The following is a 21,559-nucleotide window of genomic DNA, read 5'->3' on the forward strand; positions in this document are numbered from 1 at the left end:
AGGTAGACATTGAGACAGGCTAAAAATAGTGCCGGGAGCCCAGGTCAGCTCAGAGCCAAGAGTATAAGAACTTGAGGGTCTGGTAGGGGGGGGAGGGTTGGAAAAACAGATGATGTAAAACGAAATGAACAGAGAGAAGCCTGTGGAAAAGGTAAATGTGATGAAACTACAAATGTGATCGAGGTCGGAGAGGCGCTCACAAGACTGCGCTGTTAGAATCAGAGGTCTTGACAAACGTTTCATGGGAACACTGGGGGATGTGAACGAGGAGGAACGATCTAATGGAGGGCCTAATCTGGGCAGCGAGATCTGTCGGGAGCTCCCGGCCTCTCATCCGTTTTCTCATATCTTTTCTCCTCACGTGCAGTTTATCACATCGCGACGGCGTGCATAACCGAAAAATCTCTCATATCTCCCCCGCTGGCAAAGATGGAATGAATAAATGACCTATGAGCCCATAAGATCTTCCTGTCAGAGAGACACAGAGGGAAGGGAGTGTGGAGTCGGAGTGGGGGGGGTGGGGACGAGGATGAGATATTGCTCTTGAATGAGGTATGTTGTGCTACAGGATTTAAAGTAGGAGGGAAAGAAATATGTGTCGTAGGAGACGGGGGTCAGAATAATGAATTTAGAATAGTAATGATGGCGAGATATCAGCAGGATATATGGAGAGGAGGGATGGTGAAGTGAACAAGGAATATGAGAAACGGTTATTGGTTCTGGGGCCTGAGATATTGTATAACAATGCACAATGAAACTCATCCCCCCCGAGAGCGTCAAAACAAGAAAATTGCACGAGAGTACAAGGGAAGACAATCTCCCTCAGTCTCTTCAGGGTTTATAATACAAGAGACGTGCGCGCGCTGTGCCCAAGCATTTCCTGTGTTTTACCACTGAAGTGGTTCGTAGTTTAGCCTGGTGTAGCGGAACGCCTGGATAAGTGAGAACAAGGCCTTCTTCCAGTAGAGCTCACCATCTGCTTCTGTTATGTACATCTTGAAATGGTAGAGCGCAGCATGTTTGGAGGTATTACAGGGGCTCGGGTAGTCCAAAACAAACCATCCCTATTGTTCCTGGCTCAAGCTTAGAGTGCGCTGTGTGTGCTCGTACTTGTGCGTGCATGTCAGTGTTTATGTACCGCGTGTATGGTTTTGCCTTTGTGTACTCTGGGACGAATTGGTTGTTTATTTGTTTCATAGCTGCGTTGAGCGGCTGGCTGTGGTAATGATGCACAGATTTCTTATTGTAAAAAAAATAGGGGAAAAAAAGAAGAGAAAAGTTGATGCTTCACATTGTGCCATCATTGTTTTCTCACCCTCCCCCACTTTTTCATGCTCTTCAATCCCCTTTATGATGGCCCTCTTCTCTTCTCTTCTCTTCTCTTCTCTTCTCTTCTCTTCTCTTCTCTTCTCTTCTCCACCCTCCATCCCTCCCTCCCTCAGAGCTGAGGTCATAGCTGGCTGAGTCTGGAGGTGGGCTGGAGTACAGACATAAGAAAGTCTGTTTTTCTCATCAGTCACTGTAGCTCTCAAGAAACCTACATGTGAAGGAATGGGGGTCCATCTACTCTGTTAGTTAGGAAAGGCTTTTCTACTACCACGGTGTTTCACAATCTTTGGAGAACGTTTTCCGAAAAACTGTTGCACAATTTCTCGAAACCCAAAAGCCATTTTGTCAAAACTCCAAAAATCTCTTGCAAAATGAAACGCCGTACCCAAAACCATGTTCTCTCTTGTCAGAACTTGACTGAGTTGACAATGAAAACAATGTTTTTCATAGGTCCACAAAAAATATAATGGAGTAAAACAGATCTAAATCACGGATCCTGATCACGCCAGAGGACCTTAAATCTATATCCTAACCCACAATTTTTCATACCTTCCGGTCTACTGAAAACCATGTTTCTCCAAAGTTGGCAGTTCTTCCTTTATTGGATTATAAAATTCTCAATTAATTATTAAAAACCCTATTGATTTAATTGGACAGTTGTGATGTTTTGGGGTTTTGGTTTAGTTATATCCTGTTTTATTTTGTAGTACTCTCCTCATGTGCCTTGATTTGCTTGACACGTCCTCTCTTTGTCTATTTCCCACCTTTTTTCCTGTTCGCCTGTGTTTCATTAGTTAATTGGGCCCTATCATTTTAAGACTTTGGTTTCTTCTTATTCTTTGTCAGCTCGTCTGCATTCGTTTATAATCTCCAGTGTTCCTGTGTCAGTTCCCTGTTCCTTGTTTTGTCCTTGTGTTCTGGATTTGTTGCCTATGCCTTTATGGTTTGGTATCCTGGATCCTACTTGTTGCTTGTTGCTGATTTTCAGCTTATCGTTGAAGTTGTTCTTGCTCCACTGTTGCCAGGCTTTGCGACAGTGTTAGCAACACAGCTACCGTTAACTGCCTTGCTACTGTCAAAAGCAAAAAACAACAATCGCAGTTTTACCTAGAACCCCCAGTCTTTAAAAAGGCAGAGTAATCGGTGTTGATGAGTAGGCAGGTTCTCTTACTTCCAGATCTAGATACAAAGCAGGTTCTGAAGGTGCGCTGATAACCGGAAACTCACATCAGCAAGGAAACATACTTTGACACAACACCAGCACGCTCCAACCAGTGAATGCCCATTCATTCGCTCTTGCTTTACCTCGGTCTCTATCACTCTTCCTCTTCACATTCTTTTCTTCCTCCATCAGTGGGGCTCTTTTTCTTTTGCGGTATAGAGTTTCTACAGTTATTCCGGGTGTCACCTGGGGATAGTGACCAGGGAGAACAATACCTCTTACAGACAGGTGTCATTTCTTTGTGTTGTGTAACTTAGGCAGGCGAAAGGAGATGTGAACGCGAGGTCGTGCATCAGTATTTACTTCAGAGTCATAAGTTAAAGGAGAAAGGATGTTAGGTTGCCAGTCAAGCTTCTGAATGCAGGACTTTTACTTGTAATGAAGTATTTTCACAGTGTGTTTTTTGTACTTTGAATACTTCTTCCATCCCTGTACACTTGCAATGTGAACTTGAGCCTTAACCGTCTGTGTAGTGAGTAAAGAGAAGAGCTGCCCCTCTAAGCTTGCCACACTGCACTGCTGGAGCGTCCAGATTATCAGTCAGTGGTGTACCACAGTCTTTGACATTAGGCTCTGTTACAGTAAATAGCAGTGTAGGAGCACAGTTTTAAAAACATGTAATATCCAGAACTGTGAACTTTTGCAGGCCTCCTCGTCAAAGATAATTCTCTTCATGTCAGCAACAAGGATGCCTTACATGCTTTGACAGATTCACTGGACCAAAGAAAAACTGTAATAGCAAATTTCATTTAAATGTCAGCCATGCAGATAAAACCGTTGTTTGGGGGAAGCAGTCCATAAAATCAGACCTCTAGAAAAAGTAGGAAGAGGTTCTTGACTGTATTTTGATCCCTGCTGTAAACTTTATTGTACCAGTGCATTTCAGAGACAAGTCTGGAGTCCTGGAGGCAGACAAAACGGGAGATATGAATCTTTCAGATAAAGTTTATTAAAGGGATCAGATGCTGTTCCTTTTTATACTTTTCAAACACAGATTTCATAGATTTCGATCATTTCTTATTTCGCAAGATCACTCTGTGTGTAAGCCCCCGGGCCTTGTCCGCATCCAAGACAGGGATTAAGCAAAGTCCTGAGGGGAAAAAATGCCTGAAAGCAGGATCTTTGCAAACTCCAATCTGAGTGAAAGCCCTGGCAGGACAAAGAGTCTCATACAGCACAGTGTATCCTCATGTGCAAGCCTGCTCCCTGTGGGTGGAGAATTTGCACATGCAATTAAGACTCCTTCAGAGGCACAGTGACCTTTGACCTTGACTGCTGGTGAATGCTGACCTTTAAGAATGTTATGAGGACCGAGGATCAGTAAATATGGAATGGTGTTAAGCTCTGGATGCTGGTAAGGCTAATGAGGGGGCGACTTACTGTTCCTAGACTAATTCCTGAAGAGATGTATGATTGACACATAGATCACATGAAGCTGGAACGCCCCGGTGAATTGAATTATATTTGAGCGACTTCTTGACTAATAATATTGTTTTGCTTGATGAGATGACAGACAGTAAACATGTGTCAGCATTATCAGTGCAATAAGAAAGTGAGAGAGCAGTGTCAGTGTCACCTCTCACACGCAGCCTGCACAATAAGGCACACAATGTGGTTATTGTGTCCTCAGCACACTCACACAAACACACATGCTGATTGACTTCGGTCGCTCTTTGTTCTTTAAAGACAGAGGCGTTTTTGTGCCAGGGAAAAAAATAACACAGTGATTGAGAGATGCTAACTGAGTTAGCCGGCCTGCTGTCGGCCTGGAAGGCAAACTACTGTTGTTATTTCTGTAGATTTTGTAAAATGTTTTTGAACTAATACCTTCTCATTTTCGCAGTCTGCTGTGTCTGACTCTCCCCTCCTCCCGACACACACACACACACACACACACGCGCGCGCACACATCGACATTCACCTTTGGCCCGTTGTAATAGCTGCTCATGGCCTTACACTCTCGCTACCCAACTCCAGATGTTGTTGACACACCCCCAGGAGTCCCACAGAGAAAAAAACTACACAGACACACGGGCAGACACAGACACATGCACATGATTGTGCACACACACACACACACACACACACACACACACACACACACACACACACATACTCGCGCACACACACACAAAGACAGGCACCGTGTCCTATAAAGCTCTGACAATTCTTCTCTCGGCAGGCCACCTCGTAAACTCACTTAGACTCACACACACATTTACCCCCAGCTGCGCTTCAAACACACGCATGAATCAGGATTATGTTAGAAGCGTGTCATGTCAGATAGCATGTGGGTGTCATTTTTAAATCAGAAGAATGGATAACAGCCAGCAAGACATGTAGCAAAATGAGAAGAAAAAGAAGAATCTCACTGGTCTTTTGGTTTGTTTTCACAAAAGCAAACACATTTGGATGTGTATCTACTGGAAGAGAGCTTCTGAACAATCGCTCACTCCTCAGTTTGTTAAGCAGTGGAGTTGTATCTCAGTGGTCTCATGCAAATACATCATGAGTTGTGGAGGTGCTGCAGTGACCTGCAGTTTGACTGACTGAAGGGTGCGGTAGGACAGGTTTTCACCTGCAAAATGTCAGAAACCCTGTAGCTATGAAGAGCGCCCGCTGCCTTTATTGCACACTCAGGAGCGGTCCGTCAGTCAGGCAAACTCTGTGAAGGGCAGTGCGGGTGGAGGGAAAGAAAGGAAAAAGTTAACAAGTGCGTGTGTCACAGTTGAGGAGAATTGATTTTTGTTGGTGCACTGTCGGGATGATTTTTACGGTTCAGGCAAAGTATGTGCAGTAAAACATCTGGCCATGCATGTGTGCGTGCCTGTGTGTCCCCTGTGCACACTGAAAGAATGAACACATGGTGTGCCCAGCTGTCCACATGCTCGGATAGGAAAGTTTTGGATGATGCATTTACTCTGGGGCAAACAGAAAGCAAACAAGCAGTCGTTTAGTTCATCAAAATTCAACTTGTTGACATTTGTTCTAATGCTAAACCAGCTTGTCTGTCATGTCTTCAACGCCAACATTTCTTAGCAGCTGACCTGCGTGTTTGTCTGTATGTCTACAGGGCAATATTCACATATGATGGATTCACCAACAAGCTGAAACTGGCTGACTCAGGAGGTAAGACGGTCCGTCAGATGCACCTCGTGTTGAGGGAATATTGTAAGATTCTTATTGCATGGAGCATTTTCGCTGTCAAACTCTCCATCAGTCTCCTTTGTTCCTTCAATCTTCTCCCTGTCTGTCTCTTTTGCAACAGCGGGCGGTGTGGCAGAGCTGGCAGGGAAATTTCACATTGCCAAGCCTCAATATGGACTGTGCAAAGTGGCAAGTGTGGAGACAGGAGGCCCCCGGATTGCGCTGATCAGCTGGGTGAGTGGCAGACGGGCTCATGGGGTTTGGCTCGCATATGCACGAGCCTATCGTGTTAAAGAAACTCACACACCAGCACAAATGAGCCTATGTACGACAATAGCAGGTAGACACAACGGCGCTCGCAGACGTAAATTCCTTTAGACACAGCAAAAGTCAGTGAGCAGCTCCAAGATCACGGGTTCAAACATCTTAAGTGGTCACATACAAAAATGCACTAGTTAACCTGTAAAATGCTCTGGAGAAAATCCTAAGCTACTTGGCTTATTCACATTGTATGGCCCTGTTTTGACACAGGCGTATTTGGCATCTGACATGTGGGAAATGATGTGAGAATGTGTGACTTACGTCACAGTAGTAAAAAAGCTTATGAATCACAGGGCGAGCAGAAGGTGCGGATCATGCAACACTCCTCGCCAGTGATTGTATGAAAGTTGTGGGAAACTTGAATGACTCAGACCGTTCAATTTGACTTGGCATAAACGGGCCTGGTTGGCACCGTACTTGCCACCCTCGGGAGCATTTTTAAAAACGCTGTGATTCCTGCATTCTGGTGACATGTAAAGAATGAAAATATCTACTTCTCAGAAAACAATGCAGAATAATCTGCCCTCTTGGGTAAACATGCGAAAATCTGTGGCACCAGGTAACATTTATCACTTATCATTTTGTTCAGTCATGCCCTTTGGCTGTGGCAGATATTGCCCCTTTCCTTTAAATTTTACAGAAGAAATTGAAATTCTCTCCAGGGCATCTGAAGTTTGTATGAATATTTGCCCTCCCCTTCATGTTTTCTGTCCGTCTCTCGCTCACTAGGGAGGATGAGCTGCAACACTACTGGAGACTACATGTTGTACAGTGCCAGAAACAGGCTATGATCAGGAAAAAGCGCGACAGATCGGATCGGGTGAAAATGAAGAAAAAAAACAAAACGAAACAAAAAAAAAAAACTCGAGTCTTCTGGTAAAATTAGGATGGTTGGCAAGATGTCCGCGACATACTTGCCAACGTACAGAATCATAGAAAGCCATATAGACTGCATGTCGATCACGAATAAGCACTGGGAGAATGTTTACAATGTCACACGTCTGCGCTGATTGTGGCGGCTAAATACTGAAGAAAATCACGTACACATTCACGTATCAGGTTTATGAATGCACATGATAATGCCTCAGAGTTCTGTGAGGCTGTAACGAGCTTCAGTGTTTTCAGTCAGTCATCTACTCAAATGGTCGGTTTTACGAGACACAGATTAGACTCAACAGCAGCATCGTGAATCCTATTGTTCCTCAGCCTCTCTTCCCCTTCCTCTGCTGTTAGTCTCCTCCGAGAGAGGTATGATATGAATGTAAGTGTCTACATCCTGTTTGTCCGCAGGTCGGCCAAAACGTGGAGGACTTCCGGAGGACAGAATGTGCCAGCCACATTCCAGCCATCAAGAGCTTCTTCAAGGTGCAGTAGATCAAGATGAGCTCAGTCACTCATCACTGACCATTTGAACTGAAGTGAACTGACGCTCTCTCTCTCCCTGGTAGTTTGCCCGTGCGTTTGGTTTCCGTGCTAAACTGTGCAGTCAAGACGACATGAGCTTTGAACGCTTCTTAAGTTGAGGAGAATGGTGTGATGTTCTGTCGTCTTCATCCGTGGACTGTAGACTTTGTGCTCCCGGACTCTATATTTACACACGCTAGTTTACTTTGTATTGTCTTGGGAGTTTCCTGTCCTCAGTCCACTTCCTGTTCTGTTGAAGTGTTGGTCTATCTGCCCTGTCACTACAAGAGCTCGTGGGGGGGTGGTGGTGGTGGTTTTGGGTTGAAAGCTCCTTTGTTCATAGTGCAACTCAAAGCAAAGTCATGTCACAAACTCAAGTTTTTAAGATAGACAGGAAGTAGAGAGCAGAGACAACATTTGTATATTTCAAAGGTTTAGGTGCTTATGTGTGTGAAATGTGTGACTACTCTCCATCTGTGCCCCTCAGACTGTGTTTATTTAGCTTCAGTCTTACTGGGAGAGGTTCAGCTGACCCCCAGGTTTACTAGTTTCCATATAAAGGCATCACCCAGCCGGCTGCAGAAGCATCTGTGGAATGTTTGTTGTTTTTTTTTTTGTCCTTTTTTTTAAACGCTGTGATTCTGGGATTTTGCGAGCCAATGTTTAAAGGCCCCCTAACCCTTCTGTGAGACTGTTTGTGTGTGTGTTTATGGGCTTCTGTATGTTTTCATGTGGGATTTCAAAATTGTAGAGAAATGATAATATGGCCAATATGGAATGGAGTGAAGAAAATGGGCTGCTGTGGGAGAATTATGACCTCTAACCTGAGCAAACGCATATAAATTAATGGCCAGACCTGTGTCTAAATAAAAAAAGTGGACACTACTGTGACTGCTAACCCACTTCTGTTTGTGTAATATGACACAAGGGGAACAAGGGACAAGAAACAGTCTATTTTAAATCAAGACCAAACTGATGTTCTGACATTTGTTATTTGTGTAGATAAAAAGTAAAAGTCCATTACTCAACATTTCAAGCTGAAATTAAGTAGCTATTCAGGCTTTAGAGATCATACTGTATCACCTTGCTGAGGCATATGGTATTCATTTGCAAATATATCCTGATCTAAGGACTGTGGTGATGATACATAACTGCGCTATCCCGTCTTTCGTCCATTCTAACTTTGCCAGCAGGCGCGACGTTCATCACATTTCACAAAGGCCACGTGATCGTCTTTAATAAGCTTTCCCGTCATGTGCGTTGTTCAGTAACAAAAAGGACCTTGCATCATTTGCTGGCAAAGGCTGATTTGAGCATCATGGGAAGCTTGTAAAACAGCACAGCAGTCTGCATCATACCTCCGTCTGGGAAGTCATCTGGGATTGGTGTGTGATAAATTCTTTTAAAATGATTCCTCAGAAGAGGTATTTAGTTTTTTTCCACATGAACATATTTAACATAGTAATTATGTGTATTAAGTGATTAGTGACCATAAACACTAACATACGTATCGCTTCTTGTGTAGTTACATAGATTTGGTTGTTAATTAACAGATCTTGTGTGTAGTCCACGACATAAACTTTGAATAAAAGTGTTTTATCAACCTTCTATAAATGTATTTCACAAACTAGTTAGGAACTTTACTGTCAACACACAACGTCAATATGCTGTGTAAGACGTCGCTGAGAGTATTGAATTCACAGTTTGTTTTTAACTGATTTATTATATCGCCTAAAGAATATAATTTTTTTTCCATCAATGATACATGTCTTAAACAAATTCACAGAAATGGCGTTACATGATTTGGCTACCTGCCTAAAGCAATAAAAACAGAGCAGTGGTGGAATAGTTACTGATACCACCTGCAATGCAGACAACTTGGCAGGTTGATGTTGAATTTTACTCTCAGCTAAATTCCTACCTGACCTTGCGATGACCGGGGGTAAAAAAAAACTTCTGAGATAACCAATATTCATACTGATGATAATAACTAGGTGCTCAATTTGTTTTCCTTTCTCATAGTGTTGGCTTTTATTGCTTTGGATACACTTAGTTAGAAATCCCCTTGGCACTATGGTAGTTTGTTTTTCGCTCCTTTCCTTTTCTCTTTACTCCTTTTTTTTCCACTTTGTCTGAGTCTTTCTGGCTTGCTATGTTGCATGTCCCAGCTGGCTTTGAAGGGGGTTTTGTCTAGGCGAGTCTGCAGCAGCGGATTTGGGTATGTTGCGTATTGTGCTCCAATGTGGCGTTACGCTGATATGAAGGCTGAAATATGAATAGGGTGCAGATGTTTTCTTTGTTCCATATTTCCAGTGAAATAACAGCAAAGTACAGTTGAGTCAGAGGAGTCAGTTTGTGTGAGTGTGTTTGTGTGTGTGTGTGTGTGTGTGGGGGGGGGGGGGGGCATTAGAAGCTGAGGAGGTGAATGGAAATGAGAATGAGAATACAAGTGTAGCTGAGTCTTTTCTAACTTTGATAAACTCCATTTCACAGTTCATCAAACGTATATTGTGCGCAACCATATTTGGCCACGTGACAGCCTGGCACAAGCCCAGTGTCTTTTAGGGTGGCGCAGGGGATTTGGATTGCAACAAAGAACAGTGCTCTATTGTAAACAGGGACTAAAGCAACAGGTTTGGGTCAAAGCCTAAACCCTGAAGCACTTTAGATCATTCAAATCTGTCATCTCGCCCTGACACACTCTCGAGAACAGAGGCTTAATTCCATATCAATCAACATAACCCTCTGTTGCTCTTTCTGTCTTTCAACTAAGGAGCTGCCGTCTCTCAGTTTCAAAGGAATATATTCTTGGGAACATGATATGCCAATAATGAGTCTCATCTTACCCTTCAAGAATCAACCTGCAGTTCTCTTTAAACTCTGAATTCTACGTGTGAATGATATCATCTATCATAAGTGACCCATCAGTCATCTGGGTCAGACTTTAACTGGGGACATTTGAGTATCCCCACATCCAGCTACTGCCTCTCACAGTGTCAGCAACTCCTGAGTCGGAGAGAGAGACTGCACGAAGCAGTTTGGCTCCAGAGCTGACAGTTTGTGCAGAGCTGAGCACAATTATATCGAGCTGGTAACTCTCAACCTGTCACATCACCTTGGGCTCCTCTTCCTCCCCAGAGAGGTTATATTGTTATCCCCAGAGCCCGTTTTCAATGCCAGGGTCATCAATGCCAGGAATCATAAAAAAGATGGCTATTTTGAAAGTACTTAGGGCATGGATAGCTGTGATTATGACACATTTGCCTAAATACAGCAGTTTACTCGCTGAAATCAGTTAAGAACTCAAATGGAAAGAGTAAAATACTTTGTGTTTGGCACATGTGAAGTCATTAAATGTACAGAAAAAAAACACTTTTTATTGGGTGTAAAGGAGAGGGGAAAGAACAACGAGGGGGAGGTGTGAGACAGACTGGAGGGTGTGAGCTTTATTTTATCTCAAACCCTTCTGGTTTACATTTCAAACAAGAAGATATGAAAGAAGGTGTGTTTTGAAGCTGGAGCATTTGAATGCTGCTGAATGACTTGGAGCCAGAGGTGGCAGAAATACACACACTCCTTACTGAGGCAGAAGAACTGATTTCACTTCCTTATTCAAATACAGGTAAGAAAGTACAGGCCCTGAAAAAGTACAAAAGTAAAAAGAGTCCGCCTGAACCTCACGTCATATAAACATTAAGGTAGAATCAGCAAGATTTGGCTGAGCTTCTCATAAACTCATCAGAGAGATATTTGTTTGTTGAGTCTCATTCCCAGGTTGTCTAATACCCAAATTGTTTGGGATGGTATGAGCACTGCAAAAAAAAAAAAAAAAAAAGAGAGAGAGAAAAATAAGAAAATCCAGGCAGAGGGCTGCAGGGTCTCTGAAGATACGAGAGACTTACACGCCTTTTCTCCCCATTCATGTCTCTCTCTCCCTCTCTGGCTGTTTCCATCTTGTTACATCTTTTACGTTGTTTCATCTCGCTGCGTCTGCCATGCGTGGTATGAACTGATGGGTCGAGGTCAGTCTTGTGATGTTGGGAAGGCGGCATGCGATGATGCAAAGTAAAAATAATCGATAACTCCCCTCAAAAAGCAATCAAACTAAAGTAACAGACCTGTTTTGAAAACGTAAAGAGTAGAAAGTACAGGCATCTGTGTTAAAATGTAGGGAGTGGGAGTAGAAAAATATATACTCATGTAAAGTCCAGATACCTGAAAAATCTACTTAAGTACAGTGACTAAGTATTCGTACTTTGTTACTGTAAGCCTACACACTGCAGGGTCGGTGTCACACTTGGCACAGAACTGAACAGTGCACTGTGCCACCGAGAGCTTTCTCTCTGGTTATTGTGGTTCTGTCTGTTTCCATGAATTTCCCATCATCCCTGGCAGCACTGTGGACTGCTCGTCTGGTGTGTGTGTGTGTCCGCCGTTGGCAGTGACAGCTGGAGTGATATGGATTATACACTGCACTGACATGTATTATAGGGCACACCGAATGCTCTGTTCAGTGTCAGTGTCGGTGTTGTCACTCAGATAAAGCTGTGGTTTCCTGTTGGAGGCTGACAGACCTGGCCCTCCATCAACAAGCCTGGACCTGGACTCTCCATGGAAATTACGCTGAGGTCCTGGCCACATCCAAATGCCTGTACAGCACACATGCATGGGTTTATTCCATGTTTAACACCTATCTGTCCCATAGAGCAGCAGCAGTGGAACACCATGTTTTGGTCTGTGGCTGTTGAATATGATCTATCTCTTTTACGTATCTCTGAAACGCTGAGATAAGTGAATAGTGAATAAAGTTATAGATCTGTGCATTAAGTAATCGGAGAAACGTTCCACTCCAGCGGCGTCTTTCCGTCATGAAATCTTAGCTCTGCGCCCCTCGCTCACCACTTGCAGGCGAAGATTGATTGGTGGGTGGGTGGCGTGATATTACTGGTTGAAATTGGGTGGTTCTGGTCTCCCCTACAGCGTGTGCCTCACGTAGTCCTCGCCACAGCGGTCCAGGGTTCAAATCCAAAACCTCTGCTGCATGTCATCCCCTCTCTCTCGTCCCATTCCCTGTCGTGTCTGTCCTGTCAATAAAGCCATGAAAAGGCCAGAAAAAAAGAAATTGGTTGTATAAAGCTTACATACATGTGACAGAAATACATTTTTTGGGTGATTTTTTTTTGGCATATTCTGTTAAATACACACACGACATGACTGAATATCTGAGGTAAATGGGTTAACAAAATGTTCATGTCAGCTCGTCTTTAAGCTTGACTTTCAGGTACTGGGCAACAGTTGCTTTTTCTACCTTTTTGCAAGGATGCATGCAACACCCCTTTTTTCCCCCTCTTTTACTATATCACCCCCTGTCAAATTTTCCCATTTCCCCCTCTGCTATCTGTAACCATCCAAAACCAATGCATTCCTGTCCTCACGCTGCAGCCGGCGAGTATTTTTATTCTCTCACAGTCCTTGTTACTGAAGCAGTTGCACAACTGTTTGGCTCGAGGTTTGCATAACTTCAAGTCAGACCCAGAGAAAACCACCACAGGGACTTTGTGCGCTTGTGTATGGATTTCTAGCCTTTTGTGTCTGTCTTGCTGCAGGAGAGCATGCAAGGGTGGATTGAATCCACATCTGTTTTGATTGACTTGCCATCTCCTTCCCTTCCTTGCCCTCTGTGTTTTCAGGAAGCACATGTGTTCATTGGTGCAGAGAAGGTGGAGGATGTGACAGAGGAGAAGATAAGAGCGGAGCTCGGCAAGGCCCAGGCCCACGCTCCTACACAGTATGTGAGAAGGAGCTCCAGGTCGGCAGACAAGGAGGAATTAGTGGTGAGTGTCTTGCAGTGCTGCTCCTGCCCATCAGATGGAGACAGAGACTTTCATATGGACACTGTCACATCATTTTAGGGCAGAAATTTGTTTTGTGGTTTATATTTGCGGTTACTTAATTGTTTTACTTCGACCCCTAGCATATTTATTCAGCCATGCTCATGACAGTGATGATGTAATGTGGTGTTTTAAGTTGGGAAATTGATACAGCAGTGCCTAAACATGTCTGTGTATGCATTATTGGATAGTTTGTGAAAGTCTGTATTCACTGTTCCATTGTTCTCACGTAGGGCACAAACTACAGAAAAACGAATGCAGCTTTTGAGATGAGACTAATAAACAGAGAGTCCTTCTGGGCACGTGCAGAGGTAAGCCGAAGTCGCCTCCCTCTATATTTGGCCACATTTTGAAAGGCTAAAATGTATTTCAGCTGGATGTTTACTGTCACTCAGATTTAGCAAGCTACTGAAGAGAGCTGGGTTTTGTCTAACGAAAGCATGACATATTCCACCTTTGTCTCTCGTGTGTGTGTGTGTGTGTCAGCGTGAAGAGGAAGAGAGGAAAGAGGAGGAGAGGAGACGGGCAGCAGAGGAGAGGCGTCGCCTTGAGAAAGAAAGAGTCTTAAAAGAACGGAGGGATGCAGAAGAGAGAGACAGAAAGATGAACGAGAAGTTGCAAATGATTGAGGAGCAGAGGTGAGAACAATGTCTGTGTGCTGTCAACAGTGCCCCCCAGTGGGTGTTTTTTTTTTTCTGGTGAATGCAATGTGATTTGGATAATGATTTTTGGACAGCGATAATAAGTGGGCCTGTTGTGTTTGTTTGTTTATTCTGTCTTGCAGAAGAAAGCAGGCAGAGCAAGAAGAAGAGCTGCGCAGAAAGGAAAAAACTAAATGGGTGAGTGAAAAGATGTGAATACATTTTGTGATAATTTCAGTTTGCATTTAAAAACTAAGAAATACATGGCAAAAATGGTCAGGCCATGTTTTCATGTTGTCAATATATGACTCTTTGTCTTTGGAGCTTGGATAGACCGGCCAGAACTTATTAATCCCTGTGTAAGAACTGGACTGTGTTTGATTATAAAACCATAATTGTTTCTGACCACATTATAACCGACCCATTGATTCATGTTTGTGGCCTGATGCACAAACCACTGATCATTCAGTTCATGATGGGATGATAAAGGGATTGTCCCACTGAAAATATGTAATAATTTATTACCTAAAGGAAAACAAATGATCTTACTTGAAGCCACAAAAACCACAAAAGGCGTTGTACTACTTTTCTCACATGTGCAAGAGAAGTCCTCCCGAGACTTGGAAACACGGCAATGTGTAATATGGGTGGAATTACTCTTAAATCGTTGTCACACATTGTGAAACGTTGCTATCTATATGAAAATGGGCTTAAAATGGCAAGAAATGACAGACGTCTTGACATTTTGATATGCAATTATATAATATGTTGAAGTAAAGGCTTTCAAACTTCAGCTAATATACCAGGTGTGATAAGAGAAAGAAAAATCTCCAGCCATAGTTTTGGGAGAAACATTTTCTCTGGTCTTTACCTGAGTCTGCCTCAGAGCATTGTCAAGAGTGCAGAATACTTACAGTGTGATCTGTACCAGAGTATGATTTGTGACGTGTGTGTGTGTGTGTGTGTGTGTGTGTGTGTGTGCAGTTAGGGGATTGCCAGTGTCAGAGACATCTTAGAGAAGAGCTAAAATTCCGTTCCATATTTGGAGTGGGCACTGATTTCTGTATCATTAATTACGGCTAAATGTCAAAACACTCAAGTTCCACGAGTCTCAGGTGTTGTGTCGTCTACTTTTTTTTTTTTCAAAAAGTTCTATTTTGAACGAACAGATTAAAGGCGTTAAAATGTGTGCGCACATGTAAATATGTTAATTTGATTGCTGCTGTGTTTTCTGCACTGACAGGATCAGCAGCAGAGGGAGCATGAAGAGTATATGAGGGCTCGTCTTCGAAGGAGTGAATCCATAGAGAAAGCAGCCGTAAGTGAATCTCAGACTATATGAACCTATACGGCTAACACGACAATGTAATGCTTTGAATCGGTACTTTGTCAAAATCTCACTGGGTCTGTTTAATCATTTCAATGTCTTGTGCGTACGCTACGTTACCTGACCTGTAGGAGGCAGCAGCGTTGGTGTCTCAACGCTCCATGAACCCTCGGGAGTTCTTCAGGCAGCTGTCATCATCATCGTCACAGAGTCCCACCAGCCCTGGATCCTCCCGCACTGGTGCGTACACTCACTGGAGCAAAACAGCAGCGCTGGGTTGCAGTGAATGCAGTTTGTTGCCTTCACAAGCTGTTTTTTTTTTCTCTCACCAGGCAAACCATTCAGGCGATACCAGCGCAGCCTGACAGACACGGCCTTCATCTTCGCCAAAGCAGAGGAGAGCACGGCGTCCTCCCCTCGCAGTTCTCCCCTTGTCTCCCCCTTCTCCCGCGCTCCTCCCTCTCCCATCTTCCGTGCCACGTCTCCCCCAGTGAGCCCTGATTTCCGCCCCGTCACCTCTCCACAGAGGCCCAGACCTCCCATGTCACCGCCCGCATCCCCTCTCCGCCCTGCCCCTCCGGTCTCAGCCCTGCCCAGCGTTCCACACACTGACGATAAAGTTCACGATGTTTTTGAGCCCAAACTCCCGTCACCCACAGAACCCTCTGCACCTCCAGCCTCCCCTACTCTCTTGGCTTCCTTGTCCTCCAAATTACTAAAAAACAGCCCTTCTCAGTCACATCCGGAGGCCCTGCCTCCTTCGCCTCCAAATACCCCAACCCAGCCGGAGGACTCAACTTTCAGCTTTGAATCCGTCCTATCTCCACAGGCTCCGACAGCTCCTCTTCCGGAGAGACCGCAGCCAAACAAAGGTAGGGTGGAACAGGACACAAACAATGAAAACGGCATCTGATTGTAAAGTGTTGTTGTAATTTCCTGTTTTGAAGCAATCTGTGGAGAAAATGTATTTGAAAAAAAAACCAACAACACCATAACACCCATTGAGGGTGATGATGCAGTGTTAACAAGAGCATATTACTTTGCTGATTACTCCCTAAAACATAATTCACTTGACATTAAAGGAGCAATATGTACGATATGGCCAGAAATTTTGTTTAAAACATTCAAAAAATGAGCAAACATTATCAACAGGGTGTGAAGAAACAGCAGCGTTGACTCAACATGAACTAAATAAATCTCACTCCACATCACACATCATCCCACATCAAGTTTTCCAGGTCTGCACGCCATTTTCACCAGCTGCTCATGTCCAACTCTGTCACTTTTCTCCTGCCGGCCGTGTATTGTCTTCCCCAAAGTCATAGTCTTGGTCAGACCCACTGTAAATCACCTCTGTACCGTATTCGCCGTCTTCAAACTGACCTCCGACAATCTTGGGGGCTGTGTTCAATGCCACTTCGTTGCCCAGCTGTGTTCACTCTCACATCAAGAGTCCAGATCCAGATGACCTGAGCCCCACAGCTGTGGCAACTCCCCCTGTGATCTGAGGTCCCAGTTCAGACAAACAGGCTCCTCGGCTAACTGAGCCTTGAGCTAATATTTGCTAATGGTAGCTACCTACAGCCAAGGATAGCTAGCAAAGAGCAGCAGTTGTCAGTTATGCCGCCCCCCCTATGGTTTTGTAGCTACCTTTGAATTCTGGCCATATTCTACAAATTAAACCTTTAAATATTGGTTGTTAAAAGGTTTATTACAGGCTTAGAGCTTTAGCCAAGAGTTACATACGACCAGGGACTATGAATCAGTGGCCTGTTGAAATGACAGAGCTCAGAATAATTTTACAGTCCAGTCACAATTAAATATTCCTATAGTAGCCACATACACTGCTGCCAAAGTTCACTGTAATGTGCACCCAGAGGAGCTGGCTTTTCTGTTCTTTATACTGTGCAGAGCCTTCATCCGCACTTTTACAGCATGTAAGCTCATCAAACTGTTGTGTTTTTAATGATATTCCTTTTTTCTTTTCCAATCAACAGACCTCAACACAGCCACTCATGTGCACACTGAGCTGGTCTCAGACATCGGCTACAAAGTACAGGCTGTCCTGGTGGAGGAGGATGAGGAAGAGGATGTGGAGGAGCACGAGGAAGAGGATGTGGAGGAGCACAAGGAAGAAGTGGCTGAAACACAGCCACAGCCTTTAGCTGTTACCACAGAACCAGCCCTGACTGAGACAGACGAACAGGACCAAGAGGAGGAGGAAAAGACGGAGGAGGAAAAGGTGGAAGAGGAGGAGGAGGGGGAGGAGGAGAACAAGGAGAAAGAGGAGGAGAGACAAGAGGAGAGACAAGAGGAGAGCAAGGAGAACAGGGAGAAAGAGGAGGAGGGATTAAAATGGGAAGCTGAGTATGTACTGCTGGAGGAGCCAGCTGAGGTGGTGCAGGAGGAAGAGGAGCCAAAGACAGACGGAGAGGAGAATTCAGAAGACGTTCAGGCCCCTGCTGATCCCACTGAGCTTTCAGAGAAAGAGGAAGAGCCAGCAGTCACCGGTAGACCTCCTGTTCCTGTGTCCTGTTATGTTCACTTAAGCTTTCTCAACGTTAAAAGGACATTTGACATGTTAATGATTATCATACTATTTTACAGAAGTCATTGTCTCAGATGCCGATCCAATTTGTCAAGAAATGAAACACGAGGCTGTCGTCCCGTCAACCAACGGGATGACAAACGGCGAGGACACACAGGAGCATAATGGCATAGGTTTGGCAACAGATCAGATTAAACAATAATACACTTCAATACATTAACTCTCTGCACTGGTTGGACGATGATGAATGCTTTTCCACTTTCTCAGAGCGATCTTTGAGTCCATCTGACACAGAAATCAGCTCACCGGAGCTGGCTGTGTGCTACGATCTTCATGGCGCGAGAGAGGAGGATGACGTCGTTGAGGAGAAGGAACAGGAGATCACAGAAAATGGACAAGAGGTGCTAAAGCTACAAACACATGCACTTGCAGTGTGTCTTGCATAAAGCCTGTTAGTTTAAAAGTGGAAATCTGTTCGTAATTAAAATGTGTTCTTAATTAAAACATTGAACCGAAATAACGATGTGTTAGACCGTCTCAGTACTCTGACTCTCCGACCCTGTGTTTGGCACTCCAAGCCCACTGGTTCCTAATTAAGACGTAGATTCTTAAAAAACAGGTTCAAAACACATTGTTTTATTTCAATCAGTTAGTCAGCCACCCTATATTTATACTCGAGAAATCATTGAGTGGTGACCCTCATTTACAATGACATCAAGTAAAAAAAAACTGCCGAGAATGAAAACCAATAACGGAGAAATACTGTCAAGTGAGAGCAGTCCTACAACAGGCTTGTAACAAGCCCTTCAATAACTCATTCTTTTACATCGGATAAGTTAATAAAATGTAAATAATGTAAAATAACATTCAGTTACAGAAAAGTTCTGAAACTTTGCAGTTCTGTCTGATAATTTAATACATAAAATGAAATAATTAAAAGTAAAAAATATATATATATAGTTGTGTAAAATAGTCCCGTCATGTTAGCATGAATGCATTTATTTAACAATAATTACGACTATTGGTTTTGAAACTTTAGATCAAATTTCCTTAATAGCAGTCTTTTCCAAGTTCAGACCTAAATTGTGGGACATGAAGCGTGAGCCAGTCAGTAGAAAGGTCTAATAAAGACCATAGTGGACATAAAGCTTTTCTGACAGATATTTAAAAAAAAAAAAGCTTTAGTCATTCTCTTCATCAGTTTTGCATGGAGGTAATCGGCATTGCTACTACTTTAATTATGTTCATCCATTGCTCCAGTGACTATCTCCCCCTGCTGGTCCTGCACATTCACACGCACATATACTTTTCACATCTAGGTGAGGTGAACCATGACACTTCCATGACACCCCTTTCACACTGGCCAAAAAAGTCACCAACACCTGCCAACATCTGGCTTTTGTCTTCAGTGTGAATGTGGAGAATCGGCATGCAGTCTAGGATCAAACGACTCTGGCGTTTGGCTCCAGACGGCCCTGATACAAACACAACACCTGGGTGAACACGCTGCTTTACTCCGCTTGTCAGGCACCGTGCTACGACGTGTGTTGAAGTAAAGGCTGCCGGCCTGTTAATATCTTTCTATCCGAATCTGTCAGGCAGCGGCTTGAACATCGTTCAGGCGTCACCGAGTTTGAAAGGGAGACAGAAGTAAAGCATCTTAAGTGTGACCACTGTTGGCTGCTTCAGTGTCTGAGCCTTGTCAGCTGCCTGATCGGTGCAAATGTCTACAGAGATGAGAAAGAAGCAGGATGTCTCACTCCACAGCAACTTCCGGTATCAGCTCTAGAAAAGACGACGCATCTAATTCAGAATGTTATTAAGAACGACTTTTTAAAACAAGTTTAAGGTCTGTAGTCTGATGAGGTTTAGGATCTGCTGTTCCCCCTTTTTTTTTGGGCACATTCATGATGACAATTGTCATGACGCCTGGGGTGAAGGTGCTGTTCAGTGATGTGTTTTTGGACAGCGGAATAAAACATATCTAGTGTTGGCTCCACTTGCTATCACCAGCCCATCTTTATAAATCAAAGTTCATGTGACAAAAGTTTCCAGGAAAGTGATTTCGTTCCTCTGTCTTGTGAATTTTAATTGAACAAGACGTGTGATTCATGATTACAGCCTTCCCCTGACTCCATTTTCCTCTCCACTTCAGGTTTTAGCCGACCGACAAATGTGCGTCCGAGCTCTGTATGACTACCAAGCAGGTAAGCTGCCACTTAGAGGATAATCGCCATGCATGTGTGCACATAAAGTGCCTCCACTTACAGTAAATTACACAGTGATTAGTGGGTCTTCACCATGTTATCTTGCGGTTCCCACAGAAGACGAATCCGAGATCTCGTTTGAACCCGGTGACATCATCAGGGACGTGGAGACGGTGGACAAAGCTTGGTGGAGGGGGTGGAGCAAAGATGGACATCAAGGCTTGTTCCCTGCTAATTATGTGGAGACTATATAGGCAGGCAGAGATACACTAGAGCACACACACACACACACACACACACACTCAGGGACACCATCTCCCCTCACGTTTGTTCATATTTTTACCTTAATCCTCCCACTGAAACTTTGTACTCTTTATTTTGTAGGAAGGTTGAAGACATTTTTTTTTTTTCTGGAGAAAAACTTAATATTCTCACAAGTATGCAGAAATTACCCAGCCTCATTTTCCTGAATAAAATAGCGGAGACCTTTTTTTCCTGGACCAAAATAACTTATTTCCTTTTGAGATACAGCAGGAATGTTGGTGGGAGGGATCAGATCACTGTGACAAATGATCACAAACTTGCTTTTCTTGTACGAAACACAAACAGATTTCTATAGTGCATAGTCGTCTTTTTGATCCGCACGTATAACAAGCGTTCCATTCTGCTCACTTTGTGTGTTACCTTGCTAAAAAAGAATTTACCGCTCTTGACTGTTATATATAATCAAGATACATGCGTAAGACGTCATCTTATAATCACATTCGTGTACTTCCTGAGTTATTTTGTAGCACTGCATTTGTTACTGACAAACTCACAGCGTATTTTAATTACCCGAACCAGAAGAGAAAGTAAACATGCGGAGGAGAGAGGCACTGTATTGTCACCTGTATTTCTGTATCGTTCTTTAACACGATGTCTTTCTCAGATGGTGATGCTCCTTTCTTGAATTTTGTGATTACGTCTCATCCTTAGCTCTCTTTAATTGAGATTTAAGCATCATGTCGACACAGATGGTAAAAAAAAAAAAAACTTTCAATTTTAACCCTCTGTAATATTCTTAATACTCTACATTGTATATAAGAATGTATAAAAAAAAAGGTCAAATATCTTCTCTTTTTCTGCACTCAGCTTTTATGTTTGTATGTTGTATGCTTGTTTGATGCTATGTACTTTACGTTCTTCGTATTTACCCCAACCTTACAAAATATATAGCGTCTACAAACTCAAACGGTTGTTTCCTGGTTCATTCTTTACAACATAAACTGTTTTTTGAGTGTCAACATCCTCTCGATACATTAATATGAACTTACAGTAGCTCTGTTCATGGATGCAGCCTTTGTGCTTGTTTTAAATCTCAGGAAGAAAATGTTGTCTTCTTCCTTTTTTTTTGTTTTGTCCTTTGCATATTTTGCAGGAATTCTAGAACTGTCCAACAGTGGCCAGATAATCAAAAAAAATAAATCTGCTCCTTATCATTATTCCTTATTACGTTGAAATAAAAGCATTTGAAAAACAAACA

General features: G+C 43.3%; 1 protein-coding gene across 2 annotated transcripts in view; it reads left to right on the top strand.

Moving 5' to 3' along the window:
• si:dkey-40c11.2 (drebrin-like protein A) overlaps positions 1 to 21,268 on the top strand; it is a 36,972-nt gene extending 15,704 nt beyond the window's left edge. Inside the window, exons 2-16 of one of the 2 annotated variants that reach the window (XM_037099181.1) lie at positions 5,625 to 5,680; positions 5,820 to 5,932; positions 7,310 to 7,384; positions 13,114 to 13,257; positions 13,548 to 13,625; positions 13,801 to 13,952; positions 14,099 to 14,153; positions 15,199 to 15,273; positions 15,414 to 15,522; positions 15,615 to 16,154; positions 17,280 to 17,792; positions 17,893 to 18,003; positions 18,098 to 18,231; positions 19,986 to 20,037; positions 20,155 to 21,268. In XM_037099181.1, the coding sequence (XP_036955076.1) occupies positions 5,625 to 5,680; positions 5,820 to 5,932; positions 7,310 to 7,384; positions 13,114 to 13,257; positions 13,548 to 13,625; positions 13,801 to 13,952; positions 14,099 to 14,153; positions 15,199 to 15,273; positions 15,414 to 15,522; positions 15,615 to 16,154; positions 17,280 to 17,792; positions 17,893 to 18,003; positions 18,098 to 18,231; positions 19,986 to 20,037; positions 20,155 to 20,291 (2,344 nt within the window). In that variant the 3' untranslated portion in view covers positions 20,292 to 21,268. Of the gene's footprint in view, positions 1 to 5,624; positions 5,681 to 5,819; positions 5,933 to 7,309; positions 7,385 to 13,113; positions 13,258 to 13,547; positions 13,626 to 13,800; positions 13,953 to 14,098; positions 14,154 to 15,198; positions 15,274 to 15,413; positions 15,523 to 15,614; positions 16,155 to 17,279; positions 17,793 to 17,889; positions 18,004 to 18,097; positions 18,232 to 19,985; positions 20,038 to 20,154 lie in introns of both variants that reach the window. The other variant, XM_037099180.1, reaches the window with a different exon arrangement.
• Positions 21,269 to 21,559: the final 291 nt, after the last annotated feature.

This window comes from Acanthopagrus latus, chromosome 5 (genome assembly GCF_904848185.1).
Source record: "Acanthopagrus latus isolate v.2019 chromosome 5, fAcaLat1.1, whole genome shotgun sequence".
Taxonomy (NCBI): Eukaryota; Metazoa; Chordata; class Actinopteri; order Spariformes; family Sparidae; genus Acanthopagrus; species Acanthopagrus latus.